This window comes from Pagrus pagrus (genome assembly GCF_965226575.1).
Source record: "Pagrus pagrus genome assembly, chromosome: 5".
NCBI classification, from domain to species: domain Eukaryota; kingdom Metazoa; phylum Chordata; class Actinopteri; order Spariformes; family Sparidae; genus Pagrus; species Pagrus pagrus.
Window position 1 is genome coordinate 30,973,925 of NC_140189.1, and position 23,311 is coordinate 30,997,235.

At 41.2% G+C, this 23,311-nt stretch overlaps 1 protein-coding gene across 8 annotated transcripts in view; it reads right to left on the bottom strand.

Moving 5' to 3' along the window:
• The window catches only part of enox2 (ecto-NOX disulfide-thiol exchanger 2), a 192,214-nt gene that overhangs the window by 123,803 nt on the left and 45,100 nt on the right, over window positions 1-23,311 (bottom strand). For 2 of the 8 annotated variants that reach the window (XM_084352689.1, XM_084352687.1), the window contains exon 1: window positions 14,942-15,081. The exons of the other annotated variants lie outside the window; for them this stretch is intronic. In XM_084352689.1, coding sequence (XP_084208815.1) covers window positions 14,942-14,963 — 22 coding nt within the window. In that variant the 5' untranslated portion in view covers window positions 14,964-15,081. Of the gene's footprint in view, window positions 1-14,941; window positions 15,082-23,311 lie in introns of those variants that run through there. 8 annotated transcript variants of the gene reach the window in all.

Consider the following 23,311-nt stretch of genomic DNA (forward strand, 5'->3'; position numbering starts at 1 on the left):
TTCACAATGAATCAGACTATGTAAATGATAATAAAAGCATTATAATCATGTTTGTTTGATTATGAGACATTTAAAAGCACTTGTAACCTGTTAACAGTTTATAGATGCTTTCGAATGTTGATCAAAGCCTCGTGAGTTTCTTATAACTATTTATTATGGCTTCGACGAGGGTTCGATTTCAGACTGGAGTCCTTTGTTTGTCATCCTCCATGTACAGTTGGTAATCCAATAAAAGCAAAAGCCCCTCACCCCCAAAAACTCTTTAAAAAAAACACACTGTTAATAAAGGATTTGTTAACAAATCATTGTTCTTGTTTTAGATCCAGTAGCAGCAAAAAGCTTGCAAGTCTTTGATTAACATTCTTATGCAGATTATAAACTGTTAACAATAGCAGACATTGTTAAAAATGCATCTTATGAGGCTTTATTATTACATATCAACTAATGCTTCTTACAAGGACCTTTATATAAAACATTACCTACAGATACGAAATGATTTCTGATGTCAAATAATCCTCTGTAAAAGACTAAAACAAATCATCAATAGAAACTAATATAGCTCAACTGATACTCGATTATTGAAGCTGGTATTGATATATGAACATTTAAGATAATTCACTGCCAGCAGAATAGTTTTTTACTTAAGAAATTCAGTCTGAAATTATTTTTAAAGACTTGTGACAAAGACACATACTGTGTGGGACATTTTAAGGTTGAAAAATCATCTTGTCAGTGCTCTCTACTGGACGAAAAAACTGTGGACACCGTTTCTGAATTAAATCATGCCTGGTCTGGTCATTTCTTCTGACCAATTCGGTCGATAATTTTTTAATTATTATTGGTTTTGTTGGGTATAATATTGCCACCATTACATAGTTTGTCCACTGGAGAGCACTGACAAGTTGATCTTTCAACTGCTAGATGTCCTTTTTAGTTTTAAGGGGGGAATAAAGATTAATAATGATTGTTCTTGGCTTTGTGTTGTTTATGTTTATGTGTTTATGTTTTCACAGATGAAAATAGTCCCCAGCAAATCCCAACAAATCCTCCTGTTTGCGTTATGTTTGCCAAAATCTGCACCAGCCTTTTTAGGACATCATTTAGTTTTTATGTTTTGGGGTTTTTTTTGGGAGGAATTAAGAGTACCGGTACACAAATCTGTGACCTGATGTTGCGCAGTATTGAGAAAAGACACCAATACTCTGTTCGTGTTGGTCTTTCATGAGATTTATGGATAATCATAAGTATATGGAACAATGCCAACCATGTCCTTGAATATGTGCGGTTGAAGAGCATTTCAAAATGGCAATAAAAGTGCTGCTTGTATAAAGCAAGATGGATGATGTGGTGACAAAGTCGGCTTCTAACACTCTCAGCACTCTCATAATCCAGTTAATACGTAGCTAAAAACAAACAAAAGATGATCAAGTCAGACAATTAGGATGGGGGATAAACCCTAGCCGAGAATATTTATGCATGCTCCAGGACGATATCATCTGGCGTTAGACATCTGGACAGATGCCAAATCTCAGCATCTTGGACCGCCACAGCGATGACACCCTGGACAAGCTCGGAATAAAGAGACAAAGAGCAAGTTGGGTAAACAAGATGAATCCCTTCCATTAACAGAAGGACTGCGGGCTTTCCTGCCATTCCACCATTAATTATCTGGTCTTATGGGAAGATTAGGGGAGAGAAATTAAGCCAACAGCCAGACTCCAATGAGTGGGCCTCCCCTGTTTAATTACCAAAACAGCACAAACAAATGAAGCCCCATAGATCATGCAAAAGGATAGCTCCGGAGGCTATGATCTGGCTGAGCTGGGCTCTACTCCTCTGTTTGTTCTCTTCTCTCCGTCTCTCCTCATGCCGTTCATTCAGCCATCACTCACACAGCAGACAGACGGGGGACTGTACTCACACCGTTATTAATGGCTGATGTGATGGGGGAAGAAACAGGAAAGAAAGGGTGTGACAAGAACAAGATGGTAATGTCATGCTCATTATTTACTACATTAAAACAGCCTGTTACCTGAGTTTGCTCAGTGAAGTTTACCTATCACATAGTGTACCGATTTACTCGGCTGCTATTCGGTTCAAGTTACAGCCAGACAACTGAAGCTACACAGATGAAAGGCAGAGCAAATGGAGAATCTATAAAGTCCTACAATATGTGCCAAGGTCAATACACATGAATTATTATTATTCATTGTGAATCATTAAGATTTTTCTCTTCTACCGTGTACTCTTTCGTGCCCTTTGGATTTCATCAATGCACTCCCATTTAATCTTTAAATAAGCAGAATATAAAGATTAGTGCTGAAAGTATTAGTCATGAATTGGTCATGAAAATGAGTCTTCAACCAGTCTGATAATCATTTAAGTGCAGAAGTCATTGAGCTAAGAGAACTTAGCTCTCAGGAAATTGTAATGGCATTTGCTAACATATAGTTCAAATAATTAACCAAGAAAAATCATTGGCTGATTAATCCACAATGAAAAAATCTTAGTTTACAACCCTACGTACAAAGACAATTATTACCTCCTTGCTATGAGTCATTCATCTCTGACAGCACATGTACACACACATGTGAAAGAGGCAGAATAGACCGACAGTGCTCTCAATCCTAGCAGCACACATTTCCATACAGACAGAGTAAACACAAAAAAGCATCCAAGTGTGCATACATGCACACACACACATACAATCACAAACTTTTCTCACAGTTGCTGACAGCTTCATCCCAACAGTGACTCAGAAATGGGATTGTTAGTGAACTGTGGCAAGTGCAGATAAGTGCTATGTCTCAAAGTTGCACCAAAAACACAACGTTTTTTCGCTGTTCTGCTGGTGACTAGCATGATGCTTTGAAACAGGGAAAATCCACAGCACGATGTCAAACTCTCAAAACGTTGACTCCGACTATGTTAGCAGTTGACTTTTGTCTCCATCAACAGAGTGATTTATAGTGCTGAACATATGAAAGTCCTTAATACAGACCCTGTCCTCGCAAAGATCAGTCTCCTGCATTGTCTCTCTGATGAGGTGGAAGAGAGTAGACCGAAGTTCAACACTGGGCCATAATTAACTGGAAATGGACAATGTCAAGAGCAGAACTTCTGCAGTGTAGAAATGCTGTTATTATATTTCATTTCAGAGTAGTCCAATCAAGAGTAGAGGGAAATGATAGACGAGTGAACCCAAGACCCAAATTATAAGTGGACTCCTGCTCAACATTTCGCTGCTCAACTGACCCTGAATCACACATTGTAGGTGCTCAGGATAAAGTGGGTTCCTGTGTCAAATCAAAGCCAAAAAGGAAAATACACTTTCCCTTCTCATCCCTTTTCTATACAGACTTATTGTCACGGTCAATCTTTTAACTCAAACACTACAAAATATCATTAAACTATAATGACACGCTTGTGGTGACAATCCCTTTCTAGTTGACTCAATTGCAGTGAGTTATTTAAAGGAGGTGCCATTAAAACTAAGCCTAACATAAGCATAACTGTTGACTGAACTCACAAAATCTGAAAGAAAAACAAAAATTTGGTTTGAATATTATGGATATGGTGGAACTGTGTCTGTTTTGAAAGGAAAATCTTTTTGGATGAGTGACTTGAGAGATACATGCCACAACATTTATATCATCTTTTCCGCTCTATCCAGGGGCTGTTCAGAGTGATATAATCACCCTTGACATCTGCCAATGATGCCTGATTGTGACTGATTCAACTTCATCTGATGATTTCAACACATCTTCATCTTCAGAAAATATCAAAATGCTCCTGCGGCCTTCAGGAGGGGAATTTATCATTCTGCTATTGGCCAATTTTCCCCGCTCCGAACAGACGCTGTTGATTTACTGGCATGACATATTGCACATTTCAAGACACAATACATCAACGTGCATTCAGGAGAAACACACTGGTAATGTTTATTGCACAAACCTACTAAATAATCCTCATGTAGACAAGCAAACTCAAAAGAATACAATGCATTATAAATAAGGACTCATTTCCATTTTGAGTTATTTATAGCTCAGACTTTGGACTAGAAATCTTCTTAGCCGGGAGTTGTTACTTGAAAAGACTTCCATAACTGATCCAATGCAGATCAAATTTCAGTTTCATTTTATGGGAGGATGCCTGAGAGAAACAGATACCTCAGCCTAGAGCACCCCTCCACTTCTGATACCTCAGAGAACAGTTAACCAAATACCTAATATCCTGTCAGTTCTATTAAGACCAGAAAATGCTGTGAGCTCCCTGCTTTGCCCGTTGGAGGTGCTGATCTGAGCTGCACGGAGCTCCAGCTCCTTACCCCCGCAGCCTGGTCCAATTTTCTCTCAGCGCAGCTTCGGTCCAGAGACCACACTAACAAGCTAAAGCTCAGCGCTCGTCAGAAAAGGGAAGCATTTGGACACTCACTAGAGGCTTGAAAAATGCAGGTTGTTGGTGCAGCCCTCGACTTGGACACAATAATTAATCTTCATATCGATCTACCTCCCTGACTTCTGTTGGGACAAGCACAGAAAGCATGACTGAGAACCTGCAGTATGTTTGTATGGAGACAGGAAGAAGATTTTCCTCAGCTTTTCCTCCCGACCAGTCTCGCCAACACACACACATACACACTTGCTTCATCATCGACCTCTGTGTGACTCAGGAGAAATTTTATTTGTCTGAGAGTGGAAAAACAGCAGGAAGAAATAGATATGTAGAGAATAACATGTTTTAGAGGGAGAGGTTTCACATAAAGCACAAAACAGACACAAAACAAAGCGAGAGATTTGTATTTAAAAAGACAAGGTCAAAGATAGACAAAGGGACAATTTAAACAAAGAAAAGAAAAAAGTAATATCAGTATTTCAGTCCATTTCACCCAAGAGCTATAATAAAATGTTGACAAGACCTAGTTTGGGACATATAGGTTGCAGGATCCACCTCTTATCCGTGTGTTTTCTCTGAGCCAAAAGGAGAGCTCAGATGCTCCTCTGACTCTCCCTCCTGCACCAGCTCTTCGTTACCACCAATCCCCCTCTCTGACAAACTGCCCACCAGTCTCTGAAATATGACCCATAAAGCCTGGTGCCACTATAAACCCGGAGCCATGGCTGATTTGTGAATCCAATTACCTTCCTGTCTGTAATGGCTGTGTTCAGTGCCATGATGTTAAGTCAGCTGTTGTCAGCATGCGCCCTTAAGGCCACAGCCTGTGCGAGGAACGACATTCAGCATCGAGGACAGATCATCTAAATAACCATCTTGACGTATAGCGGAACAGGAAGGTGGATGGGCCGTGAAAAGCCAAAAACAAAAGTTAAGTTTGCTGGCACTAACACAGAGAGAGGTTAAAAAGCAGTTCAAAGATGCTGCACTGAAACTAATGCAGAGCACGGGGCTCGGCGGGACGGATTGCTGGGCACCAGTCTTGGGAACGCTTAAATTGCTCATTTACTTTTGAGATGCTGTAACTCGATCGACAAACCATTTCTTAAACTGTGAAACTCTCAGGCTTCAAAGTCAACTGATTTTAGATCTAGATCGATAATTGGACCGGGCAGATGTAGATCCAGATAGGAAAGATATCAGTGTAGGCAGATAAGAAACAAGAAACTGCAGTGCAGATATGCCAAAGATACGTTTGAGGTCATTTAGAGGCAGTGTCGAAATTGTAAAGACTGTCCCTCAGAGAACACAGGCAAGTTATTTTTCCAATTGTAAAGTGTCCTGATCAGTGTAGAGTTTATAGAGGAGCTATAACAGGATAAAAAGGGAGATAGAGAGGTGAATTATATGCCACAAAAGGTTCCTGCAAGGATTCAGAACAGTCATCTTTTTAATGAGACAGGTATGTGGGTGAGGTACAAGTGGCTCAGAAGTTGCAATCAAACTAACTCACAAAAAAAGACAAAAAAAAAAGAAGAAATCACCACTTTGCCTGATGAAGGTCTAGCACCGACATGTTACGAATGAATGTATTTTTGCAAGTTCTGATTGCAACTTTTGATCCCTGCATAGACTCGAAATGGAGACACTGTAATTGCGTGGTCAGCATCTTTAACCCCATTCACCAGGATGACGCAGTCTCAGCACTTTCTTTACAACAAAACTGCGATAAAGATCCTTCTGCCTTGTTCCTTAAACATATGTTGCTAGCATGCCTAATGGGCTGGTGTAATGCAACATTAAAATGCAGGACTGTCGTGCACAAACCAGCAATAACTATGTAACTCAGCTAGATAGCTAGTTGGCAACCGAGACATCAGCAAACTAGTAATGATTGCACTATGCTTGTTATAAAGAAAATGACCATAATACATTGGGTGAGCACTCGTAATGATCAGTTTTAGGTGTGCCTCTAAAACCATGTAGCACTAACACTTTGCTTTACCTCACTATTCCAATGAGAATCTGAACACCCTGCACCTAGGTATGATGTGCAAATTGGAGGGGCAATACTGTGTGGTAGGAGTAAGGGGTCTATTGGGATTGGGCCATGGATAGGCAAACTAAAATAGGAATAGTTGATCATGTACACTGTTGACTTCAAAGATTTATATGTGACTTGTGCTTCAAGTGCACTCTGTAACCTCAGTTTTCCAATGTTTGCAAAAACACTTTTCATGTGAAGCAACCAAACAGAAAGAACAGCCAAACAGGTGCAGTGGCATTTCACTCACCGTTTCCTCCGCGCCTGTTTAACATTATCCCCCAAAGTTGCCTCACTCTTGCCTGAGGGGTGAAAGTGTAATTGGAGCCATAGCCATAACTACTAGTGTTCGCTTTTTAAACATTGGTGAATGAATAGCAAGAATGTTGTGGCTTACTGAAAGAAAACAAGACTAATGGTGTACTGAATGATCAGATTCAGGCATTCGCTGTGAGGAAAGTTTTTCACATTAAAAATAACTTTTCTTCTTTTTCTTTTTTAAATAACTGCCTCGCCGGTGCCAAGTGCTTGTAGAACACTAAACTGTTTACCATTTGTGGACATTGGACATCACTTTTCATCACTGCTGTAGAATGATATAAGTAAACTGTAGGCTCTAACAATTAACAATGTAATGAGGGGCTAGCCACCAAAAGAAGTGCACGTAGACTGTTTTGGGAATGAAAGATGACAAGAATTTGTGATTTCAGCAACAGAATCTGTCAAATGATTGACCTATTGATCATATAGATTTATTTTTATCTTTTTATTTCTTTAAAAATATAATAACCATGAGAGTCAAGGGTCTCAATTTGAACTTCAGCCATCCACGCGGATGTCCTCAATCCAACTCACCCAATCATGTCAACAGGAGTGCTCTGAGGTTCACCCCAAGGCTGACCTCAACTGGCATTCCGATGGTCCAAAATAGACAGAGCTATAATTTGAAGAACCCGACTGAAAACTACACCACATTCCCTGGTCAAAATGTTACACTGGTGTTGTATCATCCTCCCATAAATGCTGACCTCTCAATCCTCAGAAAGAGGTAGAAAAAAAAAAAAAAAGCCACTGAACTAATACTGGCCAGTAAGATGTGCTGAGCGCAGAAAAAGCCTTGCATTTATCCAGCAGCGGGGGTCTGACTTTAGCCAGGCTCGGTGCAGTAAACATGCAAGTACAGGGCTTCCTTTGAGCTCAAACACCAAACCTTTCAGAGCACTTCCAATGACATTGCAGATAGGGTTTTTTTTCCACCCCGCCATATGAAAGCGTCTGCACAGTGGGAGATCTGTGAGTGTGAGTTTGTTGATGTAAAATGGAGAGAAACACCCCAAACAAAGTTCACCACAAAAAATGTGTCTTGCAAATGGAAAATTCCTGGGTTACCCCAACTCTTCCAACTTCCTTTCCACAAAGGGCCAAGTTATCACATGAACACCATTCAGAATATGAACTTATTAGCCTTGCAGCAATATTCTAGCATCTGACCCATGAAAGCACTTTCTTTCAGTCTTTCACTTGGAGGCAAAATGCCCTGATGCGACAGACAGCATACACACAACCTCTGCTACTTTATTAATAATGCATTCATGGTTACATTCAGTCTATCCATTCAGTGTTATCCCCCCCCCCCCACCCCCGAAGCCATTCCTTCTTCCCAAAGTAAGAGCCATATAAATCTGGGCTCTCAGTCTCTATTACAGGAGAGTGATGGCTGCTTTCCAGACAAGCAATCCCCGTGGACACCCCTGTTCTCTGGTCCAAACCACTGAACCAAGGGCTCAGCTTTCTCCATTTTCTCTATAGGGGAAATGTTCAACATATCAATGTTTGGAAGAACAGATTTTGACCGAGACGGTCAACTCCTGCACAGCCATAATTCCCAGGGACAGCAGCAAAAATGTAATAAATGTCATGAGATTTCCTGCTATAAATCTGGGTTCCTCCCAAAATAAATTCACAGTATACACATTTGCCAATTCTTATTATATCTTAAGAAGAAAACAACAAAACCAATACGCAGTGCATCTCCTACATAAAAGTTAGATTTAGAGGCTCAATTTATCATCTGGTGCAAAGGCAGAAAATTTATTGTAATACAATCTCTGTAGCAGCGGTGGACACAGGTAGCTTCAGAGATGTACAGCAGTAGTGTCCTACATCCCGCTGGTGATCCATCACGCCATGTGTTGTGCTACTTTCAATTGCTTCTCTTGGCACTGCTGGTAAGGGGAAAAAGTGCCACCGTAAAAACAAAACTCAGGTCCACTCTGTCTCGAGGGAATGCCACATTGCCAGGTAGATGCAGTATTTCTCTGGCTGTTACACCCAGACAGTTGTCCTTTTCTATCCATCAGTGCACTGACGTGGGACAGTCAAGGAAAAACAGCAACATGTTCATGTATGCCTGCACACTAAAGTGACAGCTATGGGTTCCTTTATCACTAAAACACAAACACAAGCACAAGTCTTGTAGGTGAGCTTGGGTGTTGAGTTGCAAAGGTTTGACAGTCAGCCAAATATGACTGTCAAGGCTGACGGTATGTTTGTAAAGATTCTCAGTCACCCAGCTCATAGGATATCTGTTGGGATTAAAGGTAGGGAAGGCAATTCCAGAGAAAGATAGCCGATTGTTGAGTCGCATTCCCAGGTGGTCAGATACCGGCGCTTTGGGTCTGTAATCTGTTTGAAGTTCTAACCCAAAGCATTCAATCAACCATCTTTCTCCAGAATCGTCTTCACCACCTTTAAGGCAAAGCCAGCTGGACTTGATGCTTGACATAAAAGATGTTTTGTTACTCATTCAAGTTCTTCTTTTCTATTGAAATATCTTGGATGAGAAATTTATTCAAGACAAAGCAAGATTGAAGAGAACAGAAATCCACAATTATTTTGATAAATGAACGTTAAAGTCATTGGCAACCAAAAACATCAAACATCGATCATTCTAAGTGCTCAAATTTGCTACATTTATTGACCTTATGTTAAAATTAATTAAGTAAGTTGGTTCTACACTATCAAATACAATCAGAAATCTGATGATGTAATGTTTTCTGATGTTTTATTGACTAAATATTAGCGGATTTAGTCGATAATGAAAACACACTGAAAGAGTGACCAAAAAGAGAAAGTTCAGAAAACTCCAAAATTGACAGTGGCAGTTTTATGCTAGGTCACATGCCATGTTGAGTTTAAAAGCACCATGATTGACTGGTGTAAAGGAGCAGAACTGATTCAGCAGAGGTGAATTTATGGTTAAAATTGGATGTAGAAGTGAGTGGGATAAATGGCTGCTTACAAGCACTAAGCAGGAAGGAGAAAATCTTGTGACAGTGACATGATCTCTTTATTATACATGCCAAAGAGTCAGTCAAATGTTGAATACATGCCTCTGATGTTTGCTTTACCGTACTCCAGCACACATGGGACTACAGATTACACAGAACACTGAGACCAATGCAGAAGACTGAAGTTTTTCAGTACATATTTTACAGAGCAGATCAGAAAATGTAGAAAAGTTGTAGAGCAACTCCCTGGTGAACGGCATAATCCAGCTTCTTCAAACTGCTTTTCTATTCTTCTTTGCTCAAAGGGACTGTCAGCAGGGTTTAACACAGCAGCACTGCAGCCACAATCCCGTCTCACACGCTGTTCATATACAGCAAATGCAGAATAAGGCTGATGGCTCACTACATCTTTCATGTTACTCCTGAGCATGCTGTTGCAGAGTCCTTAACTCCACTTTGAAAGTTCCCTGCGTGGTTGCTTATCATGAAAGTGATTAGAAATGAAGAGCTCTGTCAGTGATATGGTTGGAGCCCCTGAGTTGGTTGCCTTCAGGCTGCCAAGCACTCTTAGCTATTCAATACCAGATGGCAGGTTGAACTGCTGCCACTGCCAACACTGCTGATCCTCACAGGGATCTTCCACACAAGCTAATACACTTTTCTTCAACCTGAACGGATTTCAGCCTCACTTTAATGCTGCTGTGCTGCCGTAATTCAAACACTGAACAATTAGACCAAGTCAAATAGCGTCTTCTGGAGGGCACATACAAGTGAGCATTAGACACAGGAATAAACAACGATCATTACCCTACATTAGTCTGCCACGGAGATTTAGGATGAGCGGTGAGGCAATGAAACAATCAAGTTATTACACCAACAGTCTTAAACATCAGCCCAACAGATGGTGCGCTGCAGTGATAGCACCACATGAAGGGAACATAACTTGACAAAAGCAGCCAAGCATCTTGTAAAAAGTGATGTAAGGAAGTAGCTACACTGTTTTCCCATCAGGAGCTTTGTAAAGCATCTGTATTATAGGTCTGTTATTTCGTGACGGGGAGTTGAGGAGTTAACACGGTTTTCCACAATGCACAAAGTATGGATCACTGAGGACCACAACAATTTTAACAGTCTCTGCGTCAACTTTATCATTATTCTCTTGGAGGTTCCTTTGATAACAATCATCAGTCTTTACTTATTACCAAGTAGAGATGGGTTGCAGCTCTATCAGTTAATACAAACAATCAATTTTCAATCCTAAATGGACATTTATACTAATAATGGTCATAAGACAGTGTATAAAACTGGTAACACACTGCATATAGCATCAGTACAGTCAGACAACTATGTAGTTAAACTATCAAAACATCTACCGAAACAAGATTCAAGTCTGTGACAGACAGTTATTACTTCACTATAACTTTACTCTTATCTTTAGGTATGTGCAATAGAGCATGGACACCTGAACACGTCAGGACCCGACAGACTGGGCCGGATTTGGTCAAAAATGTACAAATTGTGCCTGTTTTCGGGTCATGTTCGGTCACACCAATTGACAAGGTGCTTTCCAGTTCTTTTAGTCAAAATATAGTGTAAAAGTGTGACAGGGTAACACAAACTCAGAGCTTCAGCTTAAAATAACTGGCTCGAGTCAGGTTCAGACCTAAAAAAACAGAACGCCTGTCGAGTTCAGGTCGGGCTCAGTTACTAGTGTTTTGGACTTGGTCAGGTTTGGACAGAAAAATGCAGCCCGAAGCCACAGTCTAATCTGCAACATCATCATCCACTGCCATCAGTGTTATCAGTGGCGGTAGATGGTAAAATTCAGTACAGGACATAGTAGGGTTTATCACAACTCAATAAGACAAACAGTATCACTGCATTTAGTTTGACGCCAGCAACAGAACTGTAGCAGAAGAGTCTGGGGACATCCTGTTGTGGGAAAGCAGTGACATTTCAGCAGAGAAACTCATCCATCTGGTGCAAAGGTCTAAATGTGGCAATTATCTTTTCAATAGTCATGTAAACACTAGCATAAGGGACTCAACTGGTCACCAATGCCATGGGGGTTTCACAATCCACAAACAGCAACTTTAAAATGTTCTGGACTGCACAGGACAAAGTATCTACTCTGGAAAAAATGATTTAAACGGTAGAGATGTCTTCAGATTAGGTGAAAGAAAAAGCCCAAGAGAGATTTTTGACAGGAATTTTTTGCAGCACTGGCCATTCGACGAAACATATATTGGCAGATAGAAATGTATTCCTTTGATGCAATCTGAATGCACCGAGAAACAGATTGAACAAAGGGCGAGACTAACATGAATCCCAGTCTGTTTCAACCTACATTGAGTATACAGAAATAGGTGATGTTGGTATAAATGAGTTAGCAGGTCTGATGAAACGACATTCAAAAGGCACAGACTAGACCTGAACATGTTATACTACAGTAAAAAAACACAAATTGTCCCAAACAGGACATCTTTAAGCTCTTGTTTGTCATTTGCCACATCAGTGGTCTTAGTATGTGCAGGACTACCACAGCTTTACATGTGGAACTCCCACTTTTGACTTTACACGTAAAACTTGCCTCGACAGTAAGCTATAGAGCTTCCTACCCGTCTGTCAGCTCGGCTTTCAGCAGTCAGGTGACAGTAACGGTGCTGAATACTGATGGGCAGGCTGAGTCAGTGAAAAGCACTGGGAGTTCGTCACTAGTGTGGATGAAACGACTGCCTTTTCTCTTTTAGGTGAAGTGGTTCTGATTGTCAATGTCACACAGAGACGGATAAACTAGCTGGTCTGCATCGTTCTGCACATTTATTTTTCTTATTACTTTTTTCAAAGAATCACTGCTGATGAGTGGGTTGGCACGTATTACTTTCAGCCTTCAGAACGATGCTCACTGCACCGGTTTTTATGTTAATGTTGTCCAGTAGATGTGTTTAGTATGGAATTTGTCTCAATCACAATAAAGACAAAAGATTCTGATTTCATCATTTGGGGGATTTGCAGTCATGATTCAGTGTTTTTATGCTTCTGAAGTGCTGAGACAAACTGTGAGTATCCTGTATTAGGATACCTTTTAAAAATGACCGAGAAGAGGAGAGTTTATATAGACAGAACATAAATATACCAGAATCCCCCACTGTCCACTCCGAGGATCTGCCTCATAAATACATTTCCACTAAATCAAGCGCTCATCGAGGTATCCGGTTTCACTAAATCTGACACATCCGGGTCATCTATGACTCATAATTCCACTCATGTTTGCTTTTTTAACTTTTCTCTTTGTTGCTTTTTTCGCTGGACAGCTACTGAAATGAGAATCCCACTTAGTAACCTCAAATTGTCATGCACCAACCAATTAAAACTTGAGTTTCCAAAGCTGCCAAATCTTCTGGTATTGTACAGTAGTCCTCTCTGCGCTCAGTCTTAATTTGTTCTGCAGCACTACCATCCTTTGCCAAAGAGAACTGAAATATTTAAGCTCCCATCTCAAGCACTCTATGTACAACCTTTAAATCTCTCCCCTCTGACAGATCTAAGCAAAGTACCTCCCCCTCCCTCGCGCCATTAAAGGCAATCTAAGGATGCTCTGCCGATTGATCAGAAAGGAGTAGCGCTGTGTGGAGGTAAATGGCTGTCACAAGGCCTGATGGACCTTTTCTCTCCCAGTGGTCACAGGGAGGCACTCCCCCCCTACCATTCACTCGATTTGATTCAAAGCATGTTTGTGCCTCTGGAGAAGAAGGAAATCGGAGGAGAAGTGGACTGATCCGTTCTGTCTGCACGAGATAAACGACAGTGAAATGAAAACCTCCCAATCAGAGACGGACAAGAAACACATTTCCATCCTCTGGACGAACGCGAGAGCTTTTTTTTTGTCCCCGAGTCATAATGTAATTTCTGTCCTAAACTACATGTTTTATCAAATTACATGCTATATATTGAATTCTGAATGATTAATTATGCACTGTGAAATTATTCCAATTACTGCACTTAAGAACTTGGCGCTTGACTCCATGCTTCATTACAAAATTAATGAAACCTTACTTTGCAAAGTCTGTTTTCTAAATGTTAAAAAAGTGCATAAAGAGTTTAATGTTTTATAAACTTCCAGCTGGGGGATGAGGGAACACTTTTCAGTCGGGGCGATGACAAACTGCAAATTAATGCCATGAGACTAATCTTTGACAAGTCATTGCCTTTATGAGCTAAAGGAAAGTAGCAATTAGGCTGTGAACAGGCAGACAACAGAGGGGAAAAAAGCTGTGGGACAGCTGAGGTAAATTTGCCATGACTATAAACAGAGGAAGCTGGTGAACAGAGTGCCAGGATAAAGCGCAGTAAGCAGGTTAAGTTCAAACAGCATCCTCGCTTAATTAGATCCTGTGAGCCCACAGTAACATGTCCCCATTTAAAATCCAGCTATTTATGCGCGGTGGCGATTTGGGAATAAATGACGCGGAAAACCCAAGAAAACAACTTCAGTGTTGCATGTATAGAAAACACACACACACACACACACACACACGAGCCCCCTGCGTGATATAAAGGCCTGTCGACTACATTGTGACTCACCACGCTCGCTTGTGCTGCCCAAATACAACAGAAACCGAGCCTGAGCAAGCGTGTGAGAAATATGCATTTCAATGGCAGCAGATCCGATTCAATCTATCCTGAAAACTTCATCCATAAACAGCTGCAGTAGGCGTGTGTCAGTCAACGCAATAGCCGCCGCTCGTGTCTATTGTGCCGATAAGCAAGTGTAAAAACGCGTACAGGAAATTATTGCGGGTCGTTTATCATCATGAAGCACAGCATTACACATCAAATGCTGCGGAGACGTGCGAGGGGAGGAAGAAAAGCCAGCACACAACGCTCCCACAGTGGAGGCAGAGAGGCAGCACAGCTCTCTCCTTATGCGGTCTCAACAGCTGGTACACGCCCGACAATTACGGACTTTAACACGGCGAGAGGACCTCTGAGATTTCTGTGATAACTTCTGTCAAGCGAGGCAGCGATGAGCTGAAGACAAACACGAAAATGAGGCGAAACGCTACAGGAGACGTGCGGCGGTGCGCGGCAGCCCGCAGCGACACAAGTCCGGATAGCTGCTGTGTGGAAACGCATCCGACGTGTGACATCTCCGCTGTCAACATGACAGACGGAGGACAGAGACAGCGGGGACACAACTTGAGACACGTACCTGTGTACTGCAGGAGAAACATTGTCCACAAGAGGCGAGGTGCGACTGTGGTCGGTCCTCTGCTGTAAGGACGAAGTGTACGAAGTAAAATCCTTGAATGGAGACAGGGGGGGGGGCTTGTCCCTCAGTCAGTCCGCTCCGCTCGGCAGACTGGACTGCAATGAGAGCAGCCAGTCGAAGCGGGACCTTTTAGCTACGGCGAGGCGAGCCCGCCCTCGCGACGTGCCCGCTTCGTCGCGCGACGTCGCTTCGGGTACACGCGGCGCGCAGGCGAACTGTTCGAGGCTACGTCTGTGGGCGTGCGACAGGCCGCTGACGATACACAAACAACAAAACACCCTCCGCCGTGTCGGTGTGCGAGCTCAGGCAGCGCTGGATGAACCGTCGGGAGAGGATGTGGTGCTCGCGGAGAGAGCCGCAGCCAAGTCACCCCGCGCGAACCAGGAGGAAGTCTCTCCACGCGCTGCTCACTCTGCAGCTGAGCGCCGAAATAAACTTTAAAAAAAAAACCCAAAACAGATGCTTTGCATTTAGGATTTGCATGGCATCTTCAGAGCTGCAGCCAAGCGAGAAATGCCACAAGAAAAAAAAAAGAAAAAAAAAAAGCGAGGTAATTCGTCCCAAACTTTTGACAGCTGTGCTTTTAAGAAGGTGTCATTCTGCAGCTTGCCAGTTGGAGGAGGAGAAGCATAGGGATGATCAGTGCAGTACCACTGCTTGGCATGCAGACTGTGATGAGAGGCATCCCTGTCATCCCCCCACAGCTGAAGATACACTGTCTTTTCAAATGTATACAGTAAGAGAGCACTCATCCGAGGAGGTGATTAACGTGTTTATTTAACAAATAAAAGGGATTCCACTCGTTTAGCTGCAGCTCTAGTCTCTTTAAGAGCTGTTTAGGACTCGACTGAATCAGGATAGTAAGACCTTGTGACGTCTCGTGACTAAGGAAGGGGGATACGGCCTGGAAATTATATCCCAATATGTTTAGGCATCTCTTTAAGTCTCCTCAAAAGCGCTTGATTAATGCTACAACTGGGAGACTGAAGTAACCTCTCTGTTGGTGACAACTGGTTCTTTCACAAAATATTAACACAATGACATTTTTGATAAATGATCATCAGTAACGTAGATATAATGACTGAGTGAGTAACAGTAAACCAGGAAAAAACACCATTTATGCATCATCACAATTTAACGATATCCAAAATTGAAGACGATATATAGCCTCATATCATGATAACGATATATATATCTTTATATTGCCCAGCCCTACTCATGACTAATAATTGTTTGCCTCTCGACTCTACACTCTGAAGAAGCACGCTGTCAACAATAAACACGCTAAAAAATGACAGAGGCTTCTAAAACTGCGAGAACTGTCTTGGTTTGATCAACACACAGCCAAAAGATTAATTACACAAGGAAAGCAGCAGAGCAAACACCATTATCCTTCCATAATTAGAGGCAAGCTGTGTACAGAGACGTAGAATCACATCTAATGTATCACCGCAGTGGTCAGCTGAGTCGTTTTTCTTCATGGTCTCATGAACTCCCTTCAGTCTGGCTCGAGCCGGCTCCTGGAGGGGAAGCTGACATCACCTGTTCAATGTCAACAGTCAGTCCAGCTTCTAATGGTAACAGCGTGTCACAAGGGTTTACTGTTCATTTCGGCTGATATAAGCAGCGTGCTCATTTTGGGAGCGTTTCATTTCACTTACGTACGATACGTTTCCATGAGAAAATGAAAACTTCTTCCTCGGTAATCGTTTCTTCAGCATGTACAGGCTGCATTAGTCGAACCAGGTGTCTCTTATAAACTGGCAACTAATCTAATACGGCAGCCCTGTAATAAATCCTACGGTAATGAATATACTAATTCGTTTTTAGAGATGTATTTCTAATATTTAGTGTGGTGGTGGACAAAATATTAGAAACACCCCTCAGTGAAAGGCACTACAGTTCAACAGAGCCACAAAAGTCAGCCTCTAAAATGACCCTTGATGTCTAGAGCTGTAAATCTTCAGTCTGCCATCTGCCAGTAAGGACCATGTGAAGCAGTTCAGGTCGCAGCAGTATACTAGTTTCATGATTTACCTTTGTTTGACCGTTATCACAACATGGTATTGACAATTCATATCAAGTTTCAAGTGCTTGTTCAACCATAAAAAAGCCTTTTGTTTTCTTTTTCTTTAGGGCCATTGTAACTCAGAATAGCAATAATTGTGCACAGTAAACTGTGAAACTGTGATATATAAGTTGACGGCTATAGAACAGCCACCAAATGGACCCGAGCAGGACATGCATATTAATGTCTAGATTGTATGAGTTGGATGCATCAAGATAAATAACAGATGGCAGTAATTCTCCAATAAGGTGCCAGAAACTACCGCTGAAGAAGAGCTTGCTTTTGCAAATGACAGGCTGAGTTTTTCTAATTCTAACCCCTAAATTCAACCAGATCCGTGTTCGGTCCGTCTCTGCTCCGCCGTGGCAGCAGAGCTGAAAGGCTTCACTTTAGTCTATGTGTTTACTTCCACTGGCTACGCTGCGTTGCTCATCTACTGCGTTGCAGCTCCGGCAGTCCGGACACTTCCATAGCAGATATGCAAGGCTTCAATTTCTGCCGGATGCCGGAGCACGCTGCAGCAATTCAGTGAAATTCAGCACAGAGCAGACAGGAAGTCAGACATCGAAACAACAACATAGCATCCGGTTAATTTTCATAATAAAACACTCCGTGTTGACGCCAGCACAAAAATCTCAAAAAAAGAGGAGACAAATCCAAGCATTTCTTCTAATCCTTCGGCTGGGAACACTTCTTGTTGTGTTTAAAGTATTGCAGAAGAAAAGGTTGATGAAAATTCGGGGGGGAAAAAGGTTATGAAAAAAAATGTTATGACAGATTGAACATTTAACTGATATGACTGCTGAGCTGTTTTCACTCACAGAGATTAAGAAGCTGTTTCTGCTGTCTGCATCTTTCGGATTCCTCCTTCCTTGCTCTTGATTTTTCTTCCATGATAGACAAGGTGACTGGTTTTTCTTCCATGTTCTTGGTCTTTTCCTTCTTTGCCATTAACTGGTTTTGTTTTCCGGTTCACAACTTCTACTATGTGAAATTTAAATTAGCTGACAGTACATGGAAACATGGCTAATAACACTACAACCTTCATGAAGATACTGTAGGATTTACCGACCGCCTGTTGTACTAGACTGCCTTAGTTTTAGCCAGGTGTACCTCATCAACTGGAAACTATCTGAATGTGGTTTGGCTGCATTCAAAGATGCACATACACACGAGCTTATTATACATATACACGAACTAAAACTGTGGCTCAGCTCAAAAGGCTTTGGACAAGTTTAGAAAAAAAATCTGGGGGTTTAGAAAACATTTTCTCCTCTTTCCACCAATAAGTCTGTTTTCACTGCTATCACAAAATGATTTCAACAGTCACTAAAAGTGTTTACCAAAGGCGCGGGTGCCATTCTCTTTTTCCCAAAAACTCAAAATTGCTCTCAATTTCTGGTCCACTGTGAAGCCAAAAGATCTGTGTTCTACAAACAAAGTGCAGTGCACCGCAGAACTTACTGTATTTTGACTTTCATCCATCGACAATGCAGTGACTCTCTAAAAGCTTTGACTGACACAAGGAAAATAAACCAGGTTTCTTCTTTGGATAAACACCAGTGTTTGCTTAATATGCACTGTTATTTCCTGCCAATAAAAACTACATAATTACAGTCAGCCATTGTTAAAAGATGATTAGGGTATACTTATAATGAGCTTACCAAGATTCATCTCAAATAAGAAAAGTAGACATAAAATAATATACCATCTGGCAACTTCCCACTGTGGCTACAGCTGAACAGGAGTTGAAACTGCCAGGCAGCTCGACAATACTAGCAGAGGAGCATCTTTGTCTCTTCTGACTGATTTCTTAATATATTCAGTTATAATTCTGGCAAACTTTTTTATATAAATCCTAAAACCATTCAAGACGACGTTCAGCTGTTCTAACTAACCCAATGGCTCAAAATGTATTATTCAGGCTGTGTTACAATGAGGATACTTGGAAAGACTTCAGAAACATGACACAATGATATGGGGACCAGTCTTCCTCTAACATTTGGACTGAAGCCTAGCCTTTGAAAAATATTGGATGGACAAGCCTATATTCGCTGCTTCATATGCTCTGTGAAGTAGGTTGGTAAAAAAAATAAAATAAAATACATTACATACAGAACAAACTCTGTACACTCCGTCGGATTCACGAGACAAGACAAACAAAGTGCTATTTATCATCTGTATTTTGAGACATATATATATATATATACATATAAAAACAAAGCCACCAACTGATAGCTGGCTTTTTCACCAGAAGGGACTTGTCATAAATAAACTGAATTTTTTCCCAGGCAGAATTCAATTACCCCTGTCAGCCAGTAGTAATGAGTAACAGCCAGTGCATGCTCTCATTCAATTTCAGTGTCCATAGGGAATGATGTTTTGTCTGATGTCTTGATTTTTTTGTAACAATGATGTTCTGTCTGTGGCCTGCTTAGTCTAGCAAAACATTCAAATCAAACACTAATTTGACTCTGCGCCTCAGCAGACGAGAGCAGCCTTCGTTTGCTTTTTATGGTGTCGTGCGAGAATGTGTGCGTTTGGTGACATTACAGCCCTCTTTAGTCAAATGAACTGCCTGACTTGAATGTGAGGTGATGTAAGTAATTCTGGCTGAAAGATTTCACCATTTCGTAATATTAAAATAAGTCTTTGCTGTTTCATAAATGAGCCAGCATCGTCCAGCACATCTCAGCTTTATAATATTAAAGCAGAAATGCATGAACAGTCGACCTAGGTTTTGTCTCTTGCACAATGCATTTGTTTTGTTAACCGGCAAATCTCTTATTTAATGAATTATTCAGATTCAATTACTGCATATTAAATGGAAGCTGGGCCTCGTAGACAACTATCATAGTAAAATTCTAACAAGTGCTCTGAGAGGCATAGACTTCTCCTTAACCAGTGTTTGTTTCAGCCGACATTTCCCTCTGCACTAAACAACATTTATGACTATCTGTCCTGTGAGATGTTTGCACTGTTTGCTTGCCTCTCGTGAGCAATTTGCCAAACCGCACACTCCTGTTTTCACTTGGTAAGAGTGCAACCATTGCTGTATCAATATGCCCTTTCCAATCAAACAACAGGGTTCAGGTAGCCGCTCCTCGAGGCCTTCGGAGAGGGAGAGAGGATGATATTTAAAAAGGTTCTGCCTATCAGTTTAAAGTGACAGCGGCGGTTTTTGGTGTCTTCCATTTTGAGATCAATGAACGTTGTGTTTGCAGCCCAGACACGAGTGAAAAATGTCATTAACTCCGTTGCCCTCTATGCAGGAAGACAGCCAGCATAGAAATGTGTCCTGAGGATGGGGGTACATCTCTGTCTTTTGGGTTCTTGCTAGTTATCTTTGACCTCTATCTTCCTTAATCCTTCCCTTTCTAATTACCTGTCCCTTCTTCTCCTCCTCCCCTCTCCTTACCTCACACCCCTGCCCCCTGACTGATGGTTAGCAGATGATCATCTGGACAGGAAAGGTTGAGGTGACTCTCCAGCTTAAGTCACACCTCATTAAGCGAGCCTCACAGTCTCCCAGTCCACGTACTTGTGTATTCCTACTTGTATGAATTTAATGAGTTGTGGAGGAGTAACAAGGCGCCATAAAAAGTAACTGGATCCAATGTGTTTTGAGATGCAGAACCATGTGTGCCATAGCTTTCATGATGATGTGAGAGGAGGGATTTGCTGTAGGTGCCTCGGTGACGGCAGCATCTGTTCTGGAAACCAGATTAGACTAAATCCAGAAGGAGGCCAGGCCTATAACTAGAGAATTTTCCCTCAGCATGAATATTGATGGAAGTGGGTCTCACACAGAGTGCAAAACAACTGTTAACCCCACTGCACTGTTGAAATGTTGTTAACAGCAGTGGCTGCCCTGCCATCATTCACAGTCAAAGAATCACTTGACTCAAAAACCACTCATGCATTGCCACCAATATAGCCACGAGAAGAGGTGATGACAAATCGTGTTTGTTTGCTCTACAACAGTACCACAGTGCGTTAGAACGCTGCGAGTCCTCTGATACGAGATAAAGCAGTTTATGAGAGCAAGCGGGCACTGTGGCGCACTTTGGCAGCTGTGTTGTACAGCAAGCTGGTTGTGATTCCTGGCACCATCGTGTGCCATCAGCCTTCCACCAACATCAAGACATCAAGCTGCCATGAAGAGGTCAACAAAAGAATCTGGCTGTGGGATCTAGAGAGTTTGGAGAACTTAAAGTGGAAATTTGATTGCGTCTGAGTTTGAAATAAACAATTCTTGCACATATTCCACAGGAACAGACCATTCATTATTCTGCACAGCTATCCATTTATCTGCTAAATTATGCCGAAATAAAAGCTGTAAATCTTCGAGTAAGAGTTTGAGAGCCTTGGTTGAAAACAAGGAAATGTCAAATAATGTTATTTTTCTCAACAAGAAGTGGTTAAAGTTTTATGTTTTCTTTCCAAGTATTAGTCATGGGGTTGGTCATCTCTCTTCTGATGACTGTAATGGTGAAATATGTAGCAGTGACTTTAAATGTGGGTCAAAGAAGATGCCAAAATAATTACTTTGAAATATTTTATTGTCTTTAAGACAGCAGAGACATTTTCGCTCCAAACTATGGCCCCATTTGTTATGCAAAAGTCATGTTCAAATCCCCATAATGGGAAAAAACTGTGTTTTTGCACAAAACCTGCTGAGCTTCATCAGTCATTGTGGCATTTTATTTAATCCTCATATTTGCATTCATGTTTTTAGACATGAAAGCTTTAATTTTCTCCAGTCAAGTGGTATTTCAATCATGTTATATTAATAGACTCTGTACCTAACCTGACAGAAACCATTATCTAGTTTTGATTGTCTGTCATCAGTTATTTGATGATACTTTTAGCTAAATGTTTTATCCTTAACATTAGAAGAATCTTTCGTTCGTCGTTCATATCAAAACCTTTTGATGTTGTCGTAATTGTTGCTTGTATTATGTATCATAACTTTCAGGCTAATTTTTTATATTCACAAGCTAACTGTACCAACTTCACCACTCACTCAAACAACAGAAAAACAAGAAAGCACAAGTGTGTTGCCTTAAATATTCTCCTATGAGGATAGTTTATCAATCAGTTGTGATCGGTGGCCAACGGATTGATGCATACCTGAATAAAACTTAACAGGCGACATTGGCTTGAAAACCTCGACCCTTTTTCATAGGAAATGGCATTCAAATAGCAGGAAATAGCTTGAATAGCTTGCATTTAGTTTACAATTCATTTATTTTGTTTCTCTCCAAAGATAAAGTAAGTATTGTATTAGTCATAATTTGAATAATTCATATTTTACTGTCTTTTACAAATGTCTTCAAACCTTGAACCCAGTACCCTGTATTTCAGCGAAGTACTGGCTGAATGCATTATTACATCCCTTTCTCCTGCAGACGGTCGTGCAGTGGGGGTTGGTGTGCACAGAATTTGATTAGTCCATCCAATCCTATGTGCACTGTGGAGACCGAAGCAAATCATCTAATGAAAAGTGTCTTTTCTTTTTGTTCATATAAACCTGACTAAATCGGGTTCCATCGTGAATAGACCTTAAGTCAGTGTTTAATTAATGAAGAAAGAGACAGAAAAACTTGACATCTTCATTGTCTCACACCTTTAAACTGCCCAACACTACAGAAAGGTGAAAAGGAAGAGCTGATTGCTTTAAAATTAAACCCATTAAAGGTGAAATTTCGTAGATACTGTAGAAAACGCTGCAGTGTGTGAGTGTGTGAAGGAGAGGCGAAACGACAGAGAGAGCCAGCCATACGAGCAGGAGGGAGGGAGAAAGGCCAAGTATCAGACAGAGCATTCATTATCACCTGACTGACCTGCATATTGCGCTGTGTGAGAGTAATGGGAAAGGACACACTCATCGGCCAAAGCCCAGCAAGAAAGGTGCTTTTCATTCCCCCTCTCTTTCCTCTCTCTTAAGCAATCTGTCAGTTTCTCACTCGGTTCAATTTCTGTTCTCAGACAATGTACTGTAGGATCCCATTGTTTTTGAAAATACAAGAAAAGCTTGCGGAGACATAGTAATGCCATGCCTAATGAAATGCATATTGAATAGCCCATGCATTGCACTTTCACTGAATATGATTGTGTAACAGTTAATTGTCCATTTAATGAACACTTATGGAGCAAAGTGCAGTGTAAATGCCAAATGGCAATGCTTTGAGCTAAATACTAGAGTGGGCATGCTAACAGACTGATGTTAAGCATGTGAA